Source organism: Staurois parvus, unplaced genomic scaffold (assembly GCF_062004578.1).
Source record: "Staurois parvus isolate SC_StPar_1 unplaced genomic scaffold, SC_StPar_1.0 ptg002140l, whole genome shotgun sequence".
Lineage (NCBI taxonomy): Eukaryota > Metazoa > Chordata > Amphibia > Anura > Ranidae > Staurois > Staurois parvus.
This window is the reverse complement of record NW_028319936.1, coordinates 655027-673328: the sequence shown is the minus strand read 5'-3', so window position 1 is coordinate 673328 and position 18302 is coordinate 655027. Positions and strand designations below refer to the sequence as shown.

The 18302-nt window shown below is 44.1% G+C and overlaps 1 protein-coding gene across 1 annotated transcript in view; it reads left to right on the top strand.

The window, feature by feature from the left end:
• RLF (RLF zinc finger) overlaps positions 1–18302 on the top strand; it is a 102621-nt gene that overhangs the window by 30857 nt on the left and 53462 nt on the right. The window contains exons 2-3 of the mRNA XM_089665179.1: positions 14903–15057; positions 17244–17325. Coding sequence (XP_089521305.1) covers positions 14903–15057; positions 17244–17325 — 237 coding nt within the window. The remainder of the gene's footprint in view (positions 1–14902; positions 15058–17243; positions 17326–18302) is intronic.

The window sequence follows — 18302 nt, the reverse complement described above, 5'->3', positions numbered from 1 at the left end:
GTCTCAAGCCAAAGTTATTCTGATCGCGCCATTCTGGCCCAAGAGATCTTGGTTCTCCCGGTTGAAGGAGCTAAGTTTAGCAGACCCATGGATGATACCACCCACACGCGATTTACTCACCCAAGGGAGAGTGTTGCATCCTCATCCAGAAAGGCTGTCCTTAGCGGCGTGGCTTCTGAGCGGGACAGGCTAGCAGAAAAGGGGCTGTCGGCAAGAGTGGTCGCCACCCTCTTGGATGGCCGGAAGAGGTCGACGAACGCCTTGTACGACAAGGTCTGGAAGAAGTTTTCCGCCTGGAAGGTCAGAAACGAGGCACCAGGCGCCCCCATTTTGCATACAGTTCTTGAATTCCTTCAAGCCGGGGCAGATAAGAATCTGGCCGCCAATACCCTCAAAGTACAGGTAGCGGCTCTGTCGAACTTTCTGGAGCGGAGGTTGGCGGCAGACCCATTAGTAATCAGATTCCTGAAGGCTATCTCCAGGCGCCGTGCCCCGTCCATGCCAAAATACCCCACATGGGACCTGGGCACAGTCCTGAAGAGCTTTCAGCAAGGGCCTTTCGAACCGCTGGAGGAGTGTTCGCTCAGATCTTTGACTCTTAAAACCATCCTCCTCACAGCACTAGTTTCTGCCCGCAGAGTCAGCGAGTTGCATGCCCTTTCAGTGATTGAGCCGTACTGCACCATCTTATTGGATAGAATCATCCTCCGCACAGACGCGGCCTTTCTACCTAAGGTCGCGTCACACTTCCATAGATCTCAGGAAATAGTAATACCTTCCCTGGAGGCCGATCTGGGCAGCACGGAGGACTATAGCAGGTTAGACGTTAGAAGATGTTTGATTACATACATCGAACGCACAAAGACATGGAGACACTCGTCCCGGCTTTTCGTCCTATTCCAGGGGCCAAGGAAGGGGGACGGTGCCTCCAAGGGCACCATCGCCAGATGGATCAGGGAGGCAGTTTTGGAAGGTTACAAGACGGCAGGCCTGTCACCACCGCCCGGCCTAAAAGCCTACTCCACAAGGGCCACCGCGGCCTCCTGGGCGGAAAAAGGGGGGCCTCCCCCGGACAGATCTGCAGAGCCGCAACGTGGTCCAGTTTCGCCACCTTTACTAAGCATTACAGGCTGGATCTGATCAGCAGCAAGGACCAGGCATTTGGCAGGAAGGTCCTACAAGCAGGGTGCCCGCCCTAATGTACGTATTTCTACTCTACTCCTCTCAAGTGAGCTGTCCTAGAAGATGACTAGGGAAAACGCAGTTATTTACCTGTTAACTGTATTTCCAGGAATCTTCTAGGACAGCGTAACTCCCCCCCGATTACTGTTTGATCACACAATTATGTGCAGGTATGTTGCGAACCTATGAGGGGATATCTTTATTACCGGTTTTCTTCTTTGTTTTCTCCTAGGCCTTCGGTCATATTCTTATACTGGGGGCCAATGGGAGAGAGGACGCCTATAAAGGGAAAAAAAGGTGGAGCGGGTGTTTCCTGGGAGGAGCCCTATCTCTCAAGTGAGCTGTCCTAGAAGATTCCTGGAAATACAGTTAACAGGTAAATAACTGCGTTTTTTTTTCTTTTTTTTTTTTCCCCTCACTGTTACTGTAGACCCATGAAGGAGGTAATCGGCATCTGGCATTTAGAGGGGTATTTCTTGGAAAAAAACACATTTCTTTAGTTCTTCGGTTGGTGTTATCTGAGTTCCTGTTTGAGTGGGGTTACGTTCATTATAGGGCTAAAACAACTAATCAACCTAATCAATTATGAAAATAGTTGTAAACCATTTTCATTCTCTATTAGTTGGCCTGCATACAGAATGCATTATTTGTTTAAATAGCAGAAAATACATTCCTGCACACATACAGCTCAGTACACCATCTATACATGTCAGAGCCTGAGAACTTGTGAATGTCTGAGGAGCTATGCCCTGTGCTACATGTAGTTCTGGGCAGGAGAAGAGAGTGAGTGATTCTAAAGCAGAAGTTTGTTTGGTTTTTTTGGGGTTTTTTTCCAACCTTGCTATAGGGACACCCTACCAAACTTTGCGGATTGCTATAGGGGCACTCTGATGGCAGGAGGAGCCAGGAGCACCAGTGGAGGACCCCAGAAGAGGAGAATCAGGGCTGCTCTGTACAAAACCATTACACAGAGCAGGTAAGTATGACAAGTTTGTTTTAACCGCTTTTCACCTGCCCACCTGCAATGTACTGCTGCCGGGCGGCAGTTACAGGCAAAGCGACGTACACAGGGGGGCACTGCGCGTCTGAGCAGGCATCCTGTATCATGTGACCAGCTCCAGCCAACCACAGATCACTCTTGAGCTGTCAAAAACCTAACTCATTCATGACCGTTCATAAATGAGTTAGGTTCATGACAGCAAGCTTTGCATTGCAGGAGAAATTATCTTTATTTCTCCTTCAAAGCAGAGTGTAAAAAAAAAAAAAAATCCCTGATCACACCCCACACAGTAATATAATATTACTATGGTAACATGCGATTTTGATAAAAGCGTTAAAAAAAAGTTAAAAAGAAATAAAAAATACCATATTGAGAAATTTTTAATAAAAATTTAAGGTTTTTTTTTTTTTTTTTTTTTTAAATTGCCAACCGCTTACCCGCATTTTGCGGACGAGCAGCAGCTCTTCGCAAAGCGACGGAATCTTGAATTGCTTCCTATTTTGGGGTGTGAACGCATCTGCGCCCCCCTGCTCCCCCCCCCCCCAGCAGTTCAGGGAGATAAGAGAGAACATGGCACCGAGTAAAAGCACTGCTTTTTGCGCACACGTTAAATTAGCACATTTAACCCTTTGATCACCCCTATTAACCCTTTGATGGGCCTGTCACCCAGCCAGTGCTATTAATACAGTGTTAGTATATAATATTTTTCACTGATCGCTGTATTCCTGCCACTAGCGTCGTTAGATAACGTCAGGGTCCGTAAGCTCCCCACCCAGCCAGGGTCAGCTAGTGTTAGATTTCCCGCACACTATCGCACTCACACTATAGGTCGCTGTTCACCTCCATTACTAGCATAGTATTTTGTACGGATCAATATAATGTTAAAGTTATTTGTTGGTTTTATGTGATTATAAGTGCAATATGTATTTATCTGGAAAATTAAATAAATATTTAAATTTAAAAAAAAATTATCATGAACAGAACTATACTAGTGTACTATACTCTGTATAGAACTATACTTTATATAGTGTCCCCAAACACGCAGTGTTAGCAGGATCAGCCCCTTTCGCTGCCAGCACTAGCGTTTAGCCCAGGGGTGGGCAAACTTTTTGACTTGAGGGCCGCAATGGGTTCATATATTGGACCCGAGGGCCGGACCAAGAGTAGATGAATGATGTGTATGTGTCATCCATAGTAAGTATAGTAATATTCCCCCATAGTAAGCATAGTAATTCATCCCCCATATAGTAATCCCCTATATAGTAATTCATCCCCCATAGTAATTCATCCCCCATATAGTAATTAATTCCCCATATTAAGTCCCCCCTGTGTCAATTCACTTACCTTTGCTCCGCACGTTCCTCTCGCCGTGTTTCCGCGCCGTTCTGGTGTAGCATGAAAATCTGTCTCCTATGAGGATCTGTCCCCCTCGACGTATCTGCGCATGTGCCAGTTTCAGGCATTAGCAGCCGATCGGCGATCTCCGGCACATGCGCAGATACGTCGAGGGGGACAGATCCTCATAGGAGACAGATTTTCATGCTACACCGGTCTTCAGGGCGGACTGTGAGAGGAGCCGAGCTCCCCTCGCGTTCGTCACGCTGCCCCGCCTACACACATCCTGACAGCCATCCTGACAGTATCACGCTCCGCGGGCCAAATTAAAAGGTCCGCCGGGCCGTAGTTTGCCCATTGCTGGTTTAGCCCCTCTGCTGTTTTTCATGGAAGATTTGTACCAATTGATTGTGGGCCAAAGCAATTTATATGCACAACAATACATAGTCACCCACCCAAATTCAGCTCTTTCCGGACAATTTGCATGGAAACGTATCACGGTTTCTAAATTTAAAACTTTTTTGGACTTACATTCAACATGGACATTACAAAAAAGAATGAATTGCGGACATTTTGGTCCACAGACCTGATTCACCATATGCCCGTGTTCTCTGCTGTTACATATATGCCCAACATGGACCAGCAATGTACTGGTATGTCGCTGGCCTTTGAGTGGTTATGTCAGGATGATGCCTGCAGCTACAGGCATCAACCTGGTAGTTTTTTTTCAGCTGGTGGTCGGCTTTCATGTAAAAGCAATCCTAGTGGCCAGTTAGCTGCTGAATTGTTTTTACGAACAGCAGAAAGGGACATCACACACCACCCCCCCCCCCCCCCCCCCGCTTCCTTTCACAGTTTTCTTGGGCTCTCCTGTCCCGCAGGGAATCCGAGAATGCAGCCGGCAGATCAGCTGGCTGACCATCATGGCTCCAATCATCTCTATAGTTAAGAAATCAGACGCTGCGAGCATTTCATCACTTCAGTTTTACAGGATATAAACTGCGCCATTTGTAAATTGGGAAAGCATCTGAGCTAGGAATGTTGTATTTCTTTCGCCCAACACCCGGCACATGTAGTTCTAAGCACCAGACAGGTAGTTTTTTTTTTTTTTTTTCTTCCTTTAGCCCTGCTATGGGCAAGCAGCGGGCTCACCTGTCAGGTGGAAGCATTGCTTCCACACAGTGCTAGCCTCTCCGCTTGCTCATCTGGGCTCCGCTTGCCCATCTGCGGGCCTGGCTCGCCGTCGGCTAGAGGGGAGGGAGAAGAGCAGAAAGTTCACTCCCCTTCTTGTGCTGATTCAGAAGTGACGTTGTGATGTCACTTCCGGGACCCATTGAGAGATTGTAATGCAATCCCCGGGAAAGAATGTAATATGGTGTGATGTGCACCAAATTACATTCAGTGGAGCAGAGGGGAGACATGCAGGGTCTTTTAGACGTTGGATGACTCAGAGAACCTGTCGCCAAAAATCATAATATAGGGGACTTTGTGATGGGAAAAAAAAAGTGAAAAAATATTTTTTTTATTGTCAAAAATGAAAGTTACACCCAAGCACATACCATCCCTCCCAAAAAAAATTGAGGCCCCCACATACACGCACGTACAAATGTAAAAGCATACGCTGGGGCGCCTACACATGAAACGATTGCAATATATGTCACATATCACTGCGCACGCCAGAATGAGAGCAATAATTCTATCACCAGACCTCCATAACACTAAACTGTCGATCTATAAAAAATACAGGGTACTGAAATTCATCGCCATTTCAGGAGTGCGCACAAATTTAAGGTTTGGATATCTATTTACTCGCTGCAACCTCATCTTTTATATTTTACAAAAAAAATAGGGTAATTGAATGCTTTTTTTGTGCCCTAAAAATAACTTGTAGTTTTTACTATAATTTTGCGGTAAAAGCATGTGACATAAAAAATTGGAACTACCACTATTTTATTCTCTAGGGTCTCTGCTTTCAGAAATATATATAATGTTTGGGGGTTTTATGTAATCTTCAGGCCTAAAATTATTTTTTAAACGTGTGCAAAAACGGCTCTGGCAGTGAAAGGAATAAAGTATAAGCCCTGACCCACCCCTTTCCTGACGAGCAGCCAATTGTTGTTCATCACACTGCAAGGTCTCCCCCCTCTCTGCTAATCCCTGGGTGCAGTGCTGGAGACAGGCAGGGAGGGGAGGAGGAGATATTATTATTATTATTATTATTATTCAGTATTTATAAAGCGCCAATAGTTCGCTCAGCGCTGTACATTACAAAGGGGGACAGAACATGTGACAGAACAATACCAATACAATGCAAAACATGAGGGGATCGAGGGCCCTGCTCTTTCAAGCTTACAATCTAGGAGGGAGGGGATGGTGGCACAGGAGGAGATAGCTGTGGAGGATGGAGTGGTAGGAAGAGTGGAGGAGGTCGGCAAGTTAGCAGGGGGCGGGGTAGGCTTCCCTGAAGAGATGGGTTTTCAGGGTGCGCCTAAAGGAGAGGAGAGTAGGTGATAATCTGATGGGTTGGGGCAGGGAGTTCCAGAGGATGGGTGACACCCTGGAGAAGTCCTGGAGGCGGGCATGGGAGGAGGAGACCAGGGAACTAGAGAGAAGGAGGTCTTGTGAGGAGCGGAGTGTGCGTGCTGGGCGGTACTTGGATATTAGGTCAGTGATGTAGTTCGGGGCAGTATGGTGGACAGCTTTGTACGTCAGTGTTAGGATTTTGAATTTGATCCGTTGCGCAATCGGAAGCCAGTGGAGGGATTGGCAGAGGGGGTTGGCGGAAACGGAGCGGTTGGAAAGGTGAATGAGTCTGGCAGCCGTATTCAGGATGGACTGAAGCGGGGATAGCCAGCGGCGAGGCAGGCCAGTGAGGAGGGAGTTGCAGTAGTCGAGTCGCGATATGATGAGGGAGTGGATGAGCTGTTTAGTGGTTTCTGGAGTTAGGAACGTGCGGATTTTGGCGATGTTGCGGAGGTGGAGTCTGCATGAGTTTGTTAAAGAGTGGACTTGGGGCTGGAAGGATAGGTTGGAGTCCAAAATGACACCAAGTACTCTGGCCTGCGGGGCGGGTTTGATGGTGGCGTTGTTGGACATGATGGAGAAGTCAATGGGGGGTGGTGTCCGGGCTGGAGGGAAGACAAGAAACTCGGTTTTGGAGAGGTTCAGTTTAAGGAAGTGGAGCGACATCCAGTCTGATATGTCGCTCAACAGGTGTGTGATTCGGGCGGAGACCGAGGGGGTGAGGTGGGGGGTTGAGAGATAGATTTGTGTGTCGTCGGCATAGAGGTGGTAGTTGAAGCCGTGAGAGTGTATGAGTTGGCCAAGGGAGGAGGTGTAGATGGAGAAGAGAAGGGGCCCGAGGACAGAGCCTTGGGGGACCCCAACAGAGAGGGGGAGTGAGAGGGAGGTGGTGGCATTATAGGTAACGCTGAAAGAGCGTTGTGACAGGTAGGATGAGAGCCAGGAGAGAGCAGAATCTCTGAGGCCGAGGGAGTGTAGTTTTTTGAGGAGGAGGGGGTGGTCGACTGTGTCAAAGGCCGCAGAGAGGTCAAGGAGTAGGAGCACTGAATAGTGGCCATTAGCTTTGGCGGTTAGCAGGTCGTTGGAGAGTTTGAGTAAGGCAGTTTCGGTGGAGTGTAGGGGACGGAAGCCGGACTGTAGGGGATCGAGGAGGTTGTTGTCGTTGAGGTGAGAGCATAGGCGGGCGTAGACTAGGCGCTCGAGGAGTTTAGATGTAAATGGGAGCAGGGAGATGGGTCTGAGGTTGTTCGGGTCATTGGGGTCCAGGGAGGGCTTTTTAAGTATGGGGGTGATGTGTGCATGTTTCAGAGGGGAAGGGAAAGTGCCGGAGGAGAGGGAGAGATTGAAGATGTGGGTGAGGGAGCGTAGGATGGAGGGGGAGGGAGGTTGTAGGAGTTGTGTGGGGATAGGGTCAAGGGGGCAGGTGGTGAGGCGGGCATCAGAGAGGATCTTGGAGACTTCTTCGATGGTAGTAAGGTCAAAGGTGCGGAGTGTTGGGGGAGCTTCAGTATGAGGAATGTAGGATGGGGTGGGAGAGGAGGTCAGAGCAGTGGTGGGGCCGTGGGAGAGGGGTGTAGAGGGGGTAGCTGAGTGAGGGGGAAGGGGGTTGGAGGGAGTTTGAGCAGCGACGAAGTCCCTGTGGGTTATGTCGAGGGGGAGGGGGGATGAGGGGGTAGCTGTGTGAGAGGGGACGGGTTGAGAAGGCGTGTGAGTTGCGGCAATGTCCTTGCGAATTGTGTCAATCTTGTTTTTGAAGTGATTGGCAATCTCAAGGGCAGTGAGTGAGGTGCTGGGTGGAGGTGGGGGTGGCGAGAGTAGAGAGTTGAAGGTGGAGAAGAGTCGGCGAGGATTGGAGGAGAGGGCCTTGATAAGGGTCAGGAAGTAGGCTTGTTTGGCAGTATGGAGGAAGGAGGTGTAGGTGTGGAAGGCAGATTTGTATCGGGTGAAGGCTTGTTGGGATTTGGTTTTGCGCCATAGTCGCTCCAGGGCACGACTGTGTCGTTTGAGGGTTTTGGTGTGATCAGTCTGCCAGGGCTGGAGCGGTCGGGGTCTGATGTTGCGTGTGGTTAAAGGCGCTAGTGAGTCAAGGGCTGTTGACAGCGCATTGTTGTAGGCGGTCATAGCCAAGTCGGGGCAGGACAGGGGGAGGATGCTGTCATGGAGTTGATCAGCTGCGGAGTGGAGGGAGGCAGGGTTAAGGTTGCGGAGGTTACGGCTGGTAGTAGTGTGACATTTGGAGGGGTAGGCGTTGGAGGATGAGGAGATAGAGAAGGTGATCAGGTTGTGGTCAGAGAGAGGGAAGGGGGTGTTAGTGAGGTTGTGGGGAGCGCAGCGGTTGGAGAAGACAAGATAAACAGCGCAATGTTAAAAATATTACTAGTTTAAGTCGCCATAAATCCCCTTTTTGTTTTTAAAAGCCCAGACATTCCTAAAATCGCCTCCGATTTAAATATGGCTTTGGTTATAAAAAAAAATGTATATCAGAACAAGTAGATTGTCATGAGGGACAAGTAGATTGGGGCCACGATTTATTCCATGGACAAGTAGTTTTTTCAAAAATTTCCACCCCCCCCCCCCCGTGATCACATCGATTTTGGTGAAATCAGATGATGTAAGAACAGAGTAAATATCTAGAGTCTAATAGACCCTAGATTTCTAAAAAAAAAGAATACCTGTCAATGCCTATTGCAGTCAGAGGGGTTATTTACATTCCCTGTGATGGCAATAAAAGTGATTTAAAAAAAAAAAAAAAGCACCCTTGCCCCCCTTTTGCGTGCTTAACCGTTGACCCCGTGCCAGTATGTAAACAGCGGTTGCACCATGCAAGTGAGGCATTGTCATGAACGTCAGATCGAGGGCAGTAATTCTAGCACTAGACCTCCTGTGTAAATATAAATTGGTGACCTGTAAAGGCTTTTAAAGCATTACCTATTGATTAATCGAAATGTATGTACATTGTTGCCATTGCACGGGTATACGCAATTTTAAAGCATTACATGTTTGGTATCCATTTACTCACCATCTTTTATATATTATCAAACAAATGGGCAATATTTTGTGTTTTCTGCATTAAAATTCTAAAAGGTGTATTTTTCCCAAAAGATATGCATTTGAAAAATCACTGCGCAAATACTGCGTGATGTAACGAATTGCTACGCCCTCCGTTTCATTCTCTAGGGCCTCTGCTTTAAAAAATTATATAGTGGCTGATGTGTGGCATAAGCTTCTAATGTTGGCCCTGAAATGCCAGGATAGTAGAAGCAACCCCTCCAAATGACCTCTTTTTGGAAAGTAGACAAAAAGAGGCATGGTGAGTATTTTGCAGATCTCATTTGTTGCCACATGTTTTTGGAAAAGTTTATTTTTTATTTTCTTTTTCAAAACCCTGTGACAAAAATATCTGTAAAATACTCACCATGCCTCAAATTCCTTGATGTGTACTTTCCAAAAAGGGGTCATTTGGAGGGTGTTTGTACTATCCTGGCATTTTAGAGCCTCCGAAACTGTGATAGGTAGTGGTGAAATGATATGAGGAAATATGCCCTTTGAAAGCCTGGAGGTGGTTATTGGATTTTGGGGGCCTGTATGTAGCTAGGCTGCCAAAAGTCTATCACATACTTGGGTGACTTAGAAGAATGTGTTTTGGGGTGGTATTCCACATATATTTATGGTATTCATGAGTAATATATCATTAAAGTAACAACTTTGTGGGGGGGGGGGGGGGGGAGTAGTCCTTTTCAAATAAATTTGTGGCAAAAAATAAAATGTTGCATGGACTCAAAATTCCTCTCTGCAAAATCCTTGGGGTGTCTACTTTCCAAAAAGGGGTCATTTGGGGTGGGGTGGGGGGTTGTACTGCCCTTGCATTTTAGCACCTCAAGAAATGTGATAGGCAGTCAGAAAGTAAAAGCTACGTACTTTCCTACATACACACATTTTTTTTGCCAAAGATGTAGCAGAATACATTTTGGCCTAAATTTATGACTAGCTTTGAGTTTATTGGATATTTTTTATAACCAAAAGTGAAAAATATCAGGGTTGTTTTTTTTTTTTTCAAAATTTTTTTTTTTTTTTTTGTTTCAAAGGTGATCAAATACCACCAAAAGAAAGCTCTATTTGTGTGAAAAAAAGGACATAAATTTTGTTTGGGTACAGCATTGCACGACCGCACAGTTACCTGTTGAAATAGCATAGTGCCGATCAGCAAAAAATGGCCTGGTCAGGAAGGGGGGTAAATCTTCTGGAGGGCAAGTGGTTAAAAAAAAAAAATCCAATGTTTACAATCATTTTAAGGTCTCTGTGCTGGGAAGATCAGCATGTGTGAGAAGCTGGAGGCTGATTAGACTGGAGGGTAATATAAGGCATTATAATTAAAGATAAAGTAAAGGTTTACAGTATTGTGCATTATATTTAAAAAGATTACATCATTGAAAAAAGTCTTATTACTACTTTAACCACTTGCCCTCCAGAGGATTTACCCCCGTTCATGACCAGGCCATATTTTGCTGTACTAATGGCACTGGCTGGGTGATGGGGCGATCAAAGGGTTAAATCTAACGTGTGTGGAATATGTAGTGCTTTTACTCAGTGCCGTGTTCTCTCTTCTCTCCCTGGACCAGGGAGAGGGGTGCGCAGGCGCATTCACACCCGAAAACAAGAAGCGACGCAAGATTACGTCACTTTGCCAAGAGCTGCTGCTCGCCCGCAAAATGCTGGTAAGCGGTTGGCAAGTAGTTAGAAATTCTCAATATGTTTTTTTTTTTTTTTTAAACATTTTTAAATTTTTATTAGAATAGTACAATGTTACCATAGTGGCGGGTTGGGTGGGGTGGCACAGTGTGATCAGGGACTTTTTTTGTTTGTTTTACACTTTGCTTTGCAGGAGAAATAAAGATCATTTCTCCTGCAATGCAAGGCTTGCTGTCATGAACCTAACTCATTCATGAACTGTCAACAATGAGTTAGGTCTAGATAGTGTTCTGTGATTGGCTGGAGCTGGTCACATGGTATAAGGTGCTGTGATTGGCCCCATGTATCATGTGACAGCTGTGGGACAATCACAGCTCACTAGGTGGAGAAGCAGAGCTGTTATGAATGAGACTGATTCATAACAGGTTTGCTTACATTATGATTATGTGATCGCATAGCGCAGCGCCCCCCTGTGTTTGTACAGCCAGTGCGCCATACGGGTATGTAACTTTGCCTGTAGCTGCCGCCAGGCCACGGTATTTCGCGGGTGGTCTGAAAGCCTTTAATGTGAAAGATTTATATTCCTTATCCCCCCCTCAATATAGCCTCATATCTGACTCCTAGCTAAAATACCCTGTAAATTCTACCGAAGGATGGTGAATGTGTGTGTATGTATGACACACACACACACACACACACTCACACTCACACTCACACTCTTTTGGTTGTAACATGACAAAATATATATATTTTTGAAATTTTCCACATTTTGCCAAAAACATAAATGTATTTTATTGGGATTTTATGTGATAGACAACACAAAGTGTCACATAATTGTGAAGTGGAAGGAAAGTGATAAATGGTTTTCAAAATTTTTACCTAAAAAGTGTGGCATGCATTTATGTTCAGCCCCCCTGACTCAATACTTTTGTAGACAATATAAGAAATGTATAAAGCGAGCGCTATCCAGTCAGCAGCTGTGCACTCAAGGTAACCAACATAGACCTTGCTGTAAAATAAATAAAATAGTGCAGCGCTAAAGTAATGATTCAGATAAAAAGGGGGAAGTAAACACAATGAATAAAATTAGCAATATATATGAGCGCACTTCAAATTTCAATGAAGACTAGTTAGCAGCTTAGCACTGAGGCAACCAGATAAAACATAAAGTGCAATGATCGCCACTGGTATAATTAAATATGCTCAAAGATCATATAAATAAATATATAGATAAATATAACATGTAATTCGTAACAGTGACTAAAAATATATACAATTTTATAGCTTCAATCGGTGATTGTGATAACAGAAGAAATGCGCACTCACAGGACGCACAATATTAATGCGCGTTATATATAATATCCTGGTGTCATCAAGGTAGTCATCTGGGCCAGTTTGTAGAAAAGGCTCCCTCTCAAGGTGGATGGGTCCCGGGACTTTAAATGTTGATGATCCAGGGGTGTCCAGAGTTCCCCTTAAGGGATAGGTGGGTGCAGCTCACAAGGGTTAACTGGAGGCTCCCTCTCTGGAGGCAATGGACTGGTACTGGGCGTCTAAAAGATTAAAGCTCCCCAGACGGGGTCAAAAACGGAAGAATGCCCATAGTGTAGTAGATTTGATGCGCGGTCATGCAACACTGTACCCATATGAAATTTTTATCATTTTTTTGAGACAGAGCTTTCTTTTGGTGGTATTTAATCACCTCTGGGATTTTTATTTTTTCTTAAACCAAAAACCACTGAAAATTTTGAAAAAAAAAAACGTTTTTTCTTAGTTTTTATTATACAATTTTGGAAATAAGTGATTTTTCTCCTTCACTGATGTGCGCTAATGAGGCTGCAGTGAAGGGCACTGATAGGCTGCAGTGAAGGGCACTGATAGGCTGCAGTGAAGGGCACTGATAGGCTGCAGTGAAGGGCACTGATAGGCTGCAGTGAAGGGCACTGATAGGCTGCAGTGAAGGGCACTGATAGGCTGCAGTGAAGGGCACTGATAGGCTGCAGTGAAGGGCACTGATAGGCTGCAGTGAAGGGCACTGATGAGGAGGCACTGGTAGGTTGCACTGATAGAGATCACTGATGGACACTGAAAAGCAGCATTGATACATGACACTGATAGGCGGCACTGACTCGCACTGATAGGCGGCACTGACTCGCACTGATAGGCGGCACTGTTAGGTGGCACTGATTGGCACTGGGTGACATTGAAAGGCAGCTCAGATGGGCACTGATAGGTGGCATTGATGTGGCACTGATATGGCACTGATAGGTGGCATTGATGTGGCACTGATAGGTGGCATTGATGTGGCACTGATAGGTGGCATTGATGTGGCACTGATGAGCACTGACAGGTGGCACTTTTGGGGCCACACTGATCATCAGGGCACACTGATCATCAGTGCCCTGGTGATCAGTGTACATGTCCCCTCCGCGGAAAGCCAATTACCGGCTCTCCTCTCCTCTCGAGCTGTCAGCTCGAGTGGAGAGAAATGGCGATAACCGGCATTTCTGTGTTTACATGTGATAAGCTGTGATTGGACACAGCTGATCACATGACCGAGCCAACATCTTCAGCTTTTTCCGTAATCCACTGTGTCCGAGGGACACAGCGCACCGGCGATCGGCGCGCTGAGAATGGAAGGACGTCATATGACGTCCTATCAGAACAAGAGAACCATCTTGCGTCCATCATTGTACTATATGGCGGGCGGAAGGTGGTTAAGCATTGCTTGTGAGCAGATCTAACGTGCACTGCTAGCTCCATGTAAAACAAAGTGGAGTAAAAGCAGAAAGCGTGCTGAAGGTGTTACTGAATTGGGAAAACAATCACTGTAAGAAAAACTGTTTGGAACAATAAAACCTAGTAAAAATTCATCAATATAATAGCGCTGCACTTTTTTATATTGATGAATGTTTGGAACAATAGATTGCAGGACCATAGTGGAGCATGTATGTGTATTGCTTACGTTTTTTGAAATACTATTTTTGTTTAGTGTCACTCGAAGGGCCATGCCCTGTACTGTACTCCAGGAAAAATAATTTACAGAGAAGCCAAAAATCCTTTTTTTCTCAGTAAAGCTGAGGAAGATGTCCAACCTCCTAGGACGCTAGTGTGTAATAGGCAGGGTTATATGGAGGCTGTCTTAATGTTTTATTGCTTGTCAGTGTCCCACCCAAGGTGGCATTATAACCCAGCTGTTTAGGAATTTTTCTATATTTTCTTTATTCTTCAGTTGATTATAAATTAAAGACTTAATTTGATTTAAGTACATTTTCTTTTAAACTCACAAACTATTCACAGGATGGCAATCTGTATTATATGTAGTTACAGGAGTGCTGTTTGCTGCAGCATTTTATGTGCTAAGCAAAGGTGTCAACCCTATGTTTAAGACCAAACTTCCAGACTGCGTGCAGCAATGTTGTCCATTGTTCAACCCTTATGTCCTTCCAGTGTATGCACACGCCACAAGCCAACTGTAGACTTTCATGCAGAGGCTGTTGAACCCCCCCCCCCCCCCCCTCGTCCATTTGCTGATCTCCCTTAGCTGTAATGACCCAGAAGTCATGTGTATATGTTGACACCTTAGCTTCAGTGAATGGCATTAAAGAGCACCTGCCTTAAAACGCTCACAGCTGGACCTTTTTCGTTTTAATTCAAGTTAAAAAATAAACTTACACCTAAGCACTTAAAAAAAAATAATAATAATAATTTTGAGCCCAACCCCACATGCATGCACACAAACGTAAATACACCCATCGTTCCTGCGTACTAAAAAGGTTGTTTACGACACACGTGTTTTGAATGACAGCAGGGAGGAGCCAATGGTTCAGTGGGGAGAGAGCGAAAAGCATTGGTGCTCCACCGTTGGATTGAGTTTGGGTTTGTGTAAGTATTTAGGGGGGCTGGGGAGAGCTAAGTTTTTTGTTTTTTTTTTACACTTTGTCTTAATACATTATTTGCATTAAACATTTAGCTCTTGCAGCCACTTTGATATTGCTTACAACAAATATTCCAGCCCTGGAACGCAAGGTGTAGACATCTTTAGCTTTGACACATTTCGATATAGGTGTCCATCATTTTATCAAATACAGCAATCATTCTAAGGCCAACAAACATTTTAAAGTCAAATATACTTCATTACAATTACCTTTCTTTCTTTTTTTTTCTATTTAGGTATTACTACAGCACACTGAAGATAGTACAGCATCAGAAGGCCTCATGCTTGGTTCAGATGTTTATGAAACTGCTCTGAGAAGCTTTGCAAATGCAAAATCTTACCTTACCAATGAGTGTGAAGATGTTCCTTTACTTCTTGAAAGACTTGTATTGTAAGTAAAGTTCTGTATTTTAAGCAATTTATTGTTTTTTATTTGTGTTAGAGGGAAATTGTTCAAGGAGGAGCCAGAATCTGGAACAGTTGTGCTCAATTAGTTTTATCTTCAGCTTGTTCAGTTTAAGTGATTGTAAAGTCTTAATTTTTTTTAAAAGAATTAACCAGTTATAATTACCTGCTCTGTGCAATGGAATTGCACAAAGCGACCTGGATCCTCCTCTTCTGGGGTCCCCCTCCAACACACTTGGCTCCTCTCATCGGTGTCTGCCCCCATAGCAAACACCTGCTATGGATGCAGATGTGCATGCTTTCTCCCAAGCAGGGCTCTGGGTGTCTACCCCTGCCCCCACATAGGATTTGTTTGACAGCAGATCAAAAAAAGAAACTACCTCCTCACCACTCTCAAATCAACCAATCAAATCAGGCACTCAGATGTACACCTTTTCTGAACAGATGGGGTTGACAATCAAGACACTAACAAAAGCAGTTATGAGGTGGAATTCACTAGGTTAATATTACTCTGCTTGTGCACATAATCATTTCTTTAATGACAACTTTTCTTCTGATTTTTTTTTTTTTTTTTTGCTGATGTACATACTTTTTTTTTTTCTGCGGTCTATTTATGCCCATGTCTTGGGTGTATCAATAAGTTAGCACTCATCTGCACCAAAATGTTTTGAGCAGTGGAAATGCACAAAATTTATTCACAATAGAAAACAAATCAAATGTTTAAATTGAGAAAATATACCATTTTAAGAAAAAATAAGGTAAGTTTGAAATATGGCAGCAGCACATCTCAAAAGTTGGATCAAGGCAGCAAAATGCTAGAAAAAAAAGTGGAACTAACAAGTTAGAACTGGAAGAACATTTTTCAACTAAAATGGGTTATTTGGCAACAGGTCAGTTACATGATTTGGTATAAAAAGAACATCTTAGGCCTCATGCACGCCTGTAAGCTTAAAGATGTTCTTCTACAGGAGATTGCAGCATCAAAAGCTTGGTACAAAGATTTCTTTTTGCATGGACTTTAATGTGTGTTCCTCATTCCTGCATCTGGAGTTAATGCATTCTTTTGGCCAGAATTTTTTATGTTCAAAATCTCCTTTCCTGAATGCACAAGTGGTGATAATTTATTTTTATATTTTTTTTGTCTTCCTGTAAACTTCCCTGCTACTAAAATCGGACTGTTAAGAGGGGATGCTACACTGCAGCATCCGGTGCTTCTTTGCAACCTCTGCATAGTTCTCTCTGCCCTGCAGAAACCACCTTTTTTAAACCCATCATTATTCGTTTAGATGACAGCTCAAAGCACTCTAAGGAAATTGCTCTTTATTATCTGATAGTAGAGTCTACCTAAAAGCTGTAGCTTCTTTCAGGCAGATGGGCTTGCTGTTTGTCCTGCCCTCAGGTCCTCGCAATGGACACCCTGCTTCCAAGACTATGGTGTATTGATCACTGGATCAGGCAGCTGATCACTAGATCTCACACACTGAATTCACACCTTTGCTTTCCTGGAATATGGGCAGAAATGTGCAAAAAAAATGCACAAAACACATTGTGCTTGGGGTGCCATTATATAATTACGTGTGAATAGAGCCTCTGACCGACCATGGATACAGACATCCAGTGTCTGTGTTTCTGCAGAGATTTGCCCGCATACACACTGGCTGCAGATAATTGGCCAATTTGTGTGTGGCTATAGCTGCAGTATTTAGTTTCCTCTGAATGGAGAAAAATATCCGCCGCTAAAGTGCTTTGTGAATGTAGCCTTAAAGTAGAACTAAACCTAACTTGTAGAAAACTGCGCGCAGGCAGCTCTTTATTGCAGAAAAGACATGTAATGTATTTTTTGCAATAATACATTTTACCTGCCTGCTTGCAATTTTCTAATGTACTACTCGTGTGCGCTCCTTTTGAATGTGCTCGTGGCTAAAAGGGATGGGCAACTTTGCCAACATTAGGAAATGTTGGAGAAATGCTTGTCATAGTGGCCCAATATTTGTCATAATAACAGCATTGCTTTGAAGACTACAACAGGCATGTGTACCTGCTGTTTTTGTTTGTATATTTAGAGTAAAACGGGCACTTTCTAAAACATGTTAAACTAATAATTTAGTAAAACCTAGAAGAACATATACTGAGTGTTGTCACTTTTATATTAGTATGTTTACTATTTTTCAGGAGTTGCTTTGAAGTAGTACTTTCAATGTCAGAGGATGATTTTTCAAGTGATCGAGGAGAGTGCATGAAAAAGTCGATAATTGTGAGTCAAGTATCCATCTCTGTTTTTAAAGTATATCTAAATCAACGAACACTTTTTTAACATAACTTATCAGTATGTAGTGGCTGTGTTTTTTGGATTTTTTTTTCTCCTTTTTACCTGGCAATTCTTCCAGTAACACACCGTCTGTCTTAGGGTGGCTATGCTCACACTTCCACTCTATGGGGCAGCAGTGTAGCATCTTTTGGACAGCACTATTTTCAGCCTGTGATGAGAGTAATTTCAAGTATACTATTGTATTCAGTGGACTCCACATATTGAAGCCCAACGCCAGCTAACATTTACAGCAGCCATTTTTTTGTATAAAAATTTTAACCAATGAATGAAAGATGACCATTGTAAGTTCCCCCTGTTAGTAATTTTTTTTTCAACCTTATAATTGCCACTTTTGCTGGAAACATTGACCTGTTAAAGGAAGTTGAAAAATAACACTTACTGCCAGGATTAACATGTAAATAAACTGTTATGGTGGGGGTCAGAAAACACTGCATCATAAACGCCATTTTTTATTTTGCTCACAGTTTCACTTTAAAAGGCTTACCCTTAGTAAAAAAAAAAAAAAAAACCTGCTTATGCCGTTGAGGGGTGCTGGTGTAGATAAAAAGAAAATGTACAGCTTTGACTAAAGTTGAATAATGCTCTTTGCTATAGGTGTAGGCCATTTACCTCCCGAAGCCTGGCCAAAAAACACGCAGAGATGGCATCCCCAGGTATTCTGCCTTGTTGCTGGAACGTTGCTAAGACTCACAGCTGTTCCTGTTCATGCCTGCCAACATGAGTGGCCATTCAGATGCTGATCTCAGAGCTACTGCATCTGGGGGGAGAGAGTGCATGTCAGGGGGTTAGAATCCATGAAAGAACTTGCTCCTGTCATGATGTAGGTGAGCAGTAACAGCTGGGAGTATCTAAGCAACATCCTATCAACAAGACAGGGCAGGGGATTGCTATCTCTAGCAGTC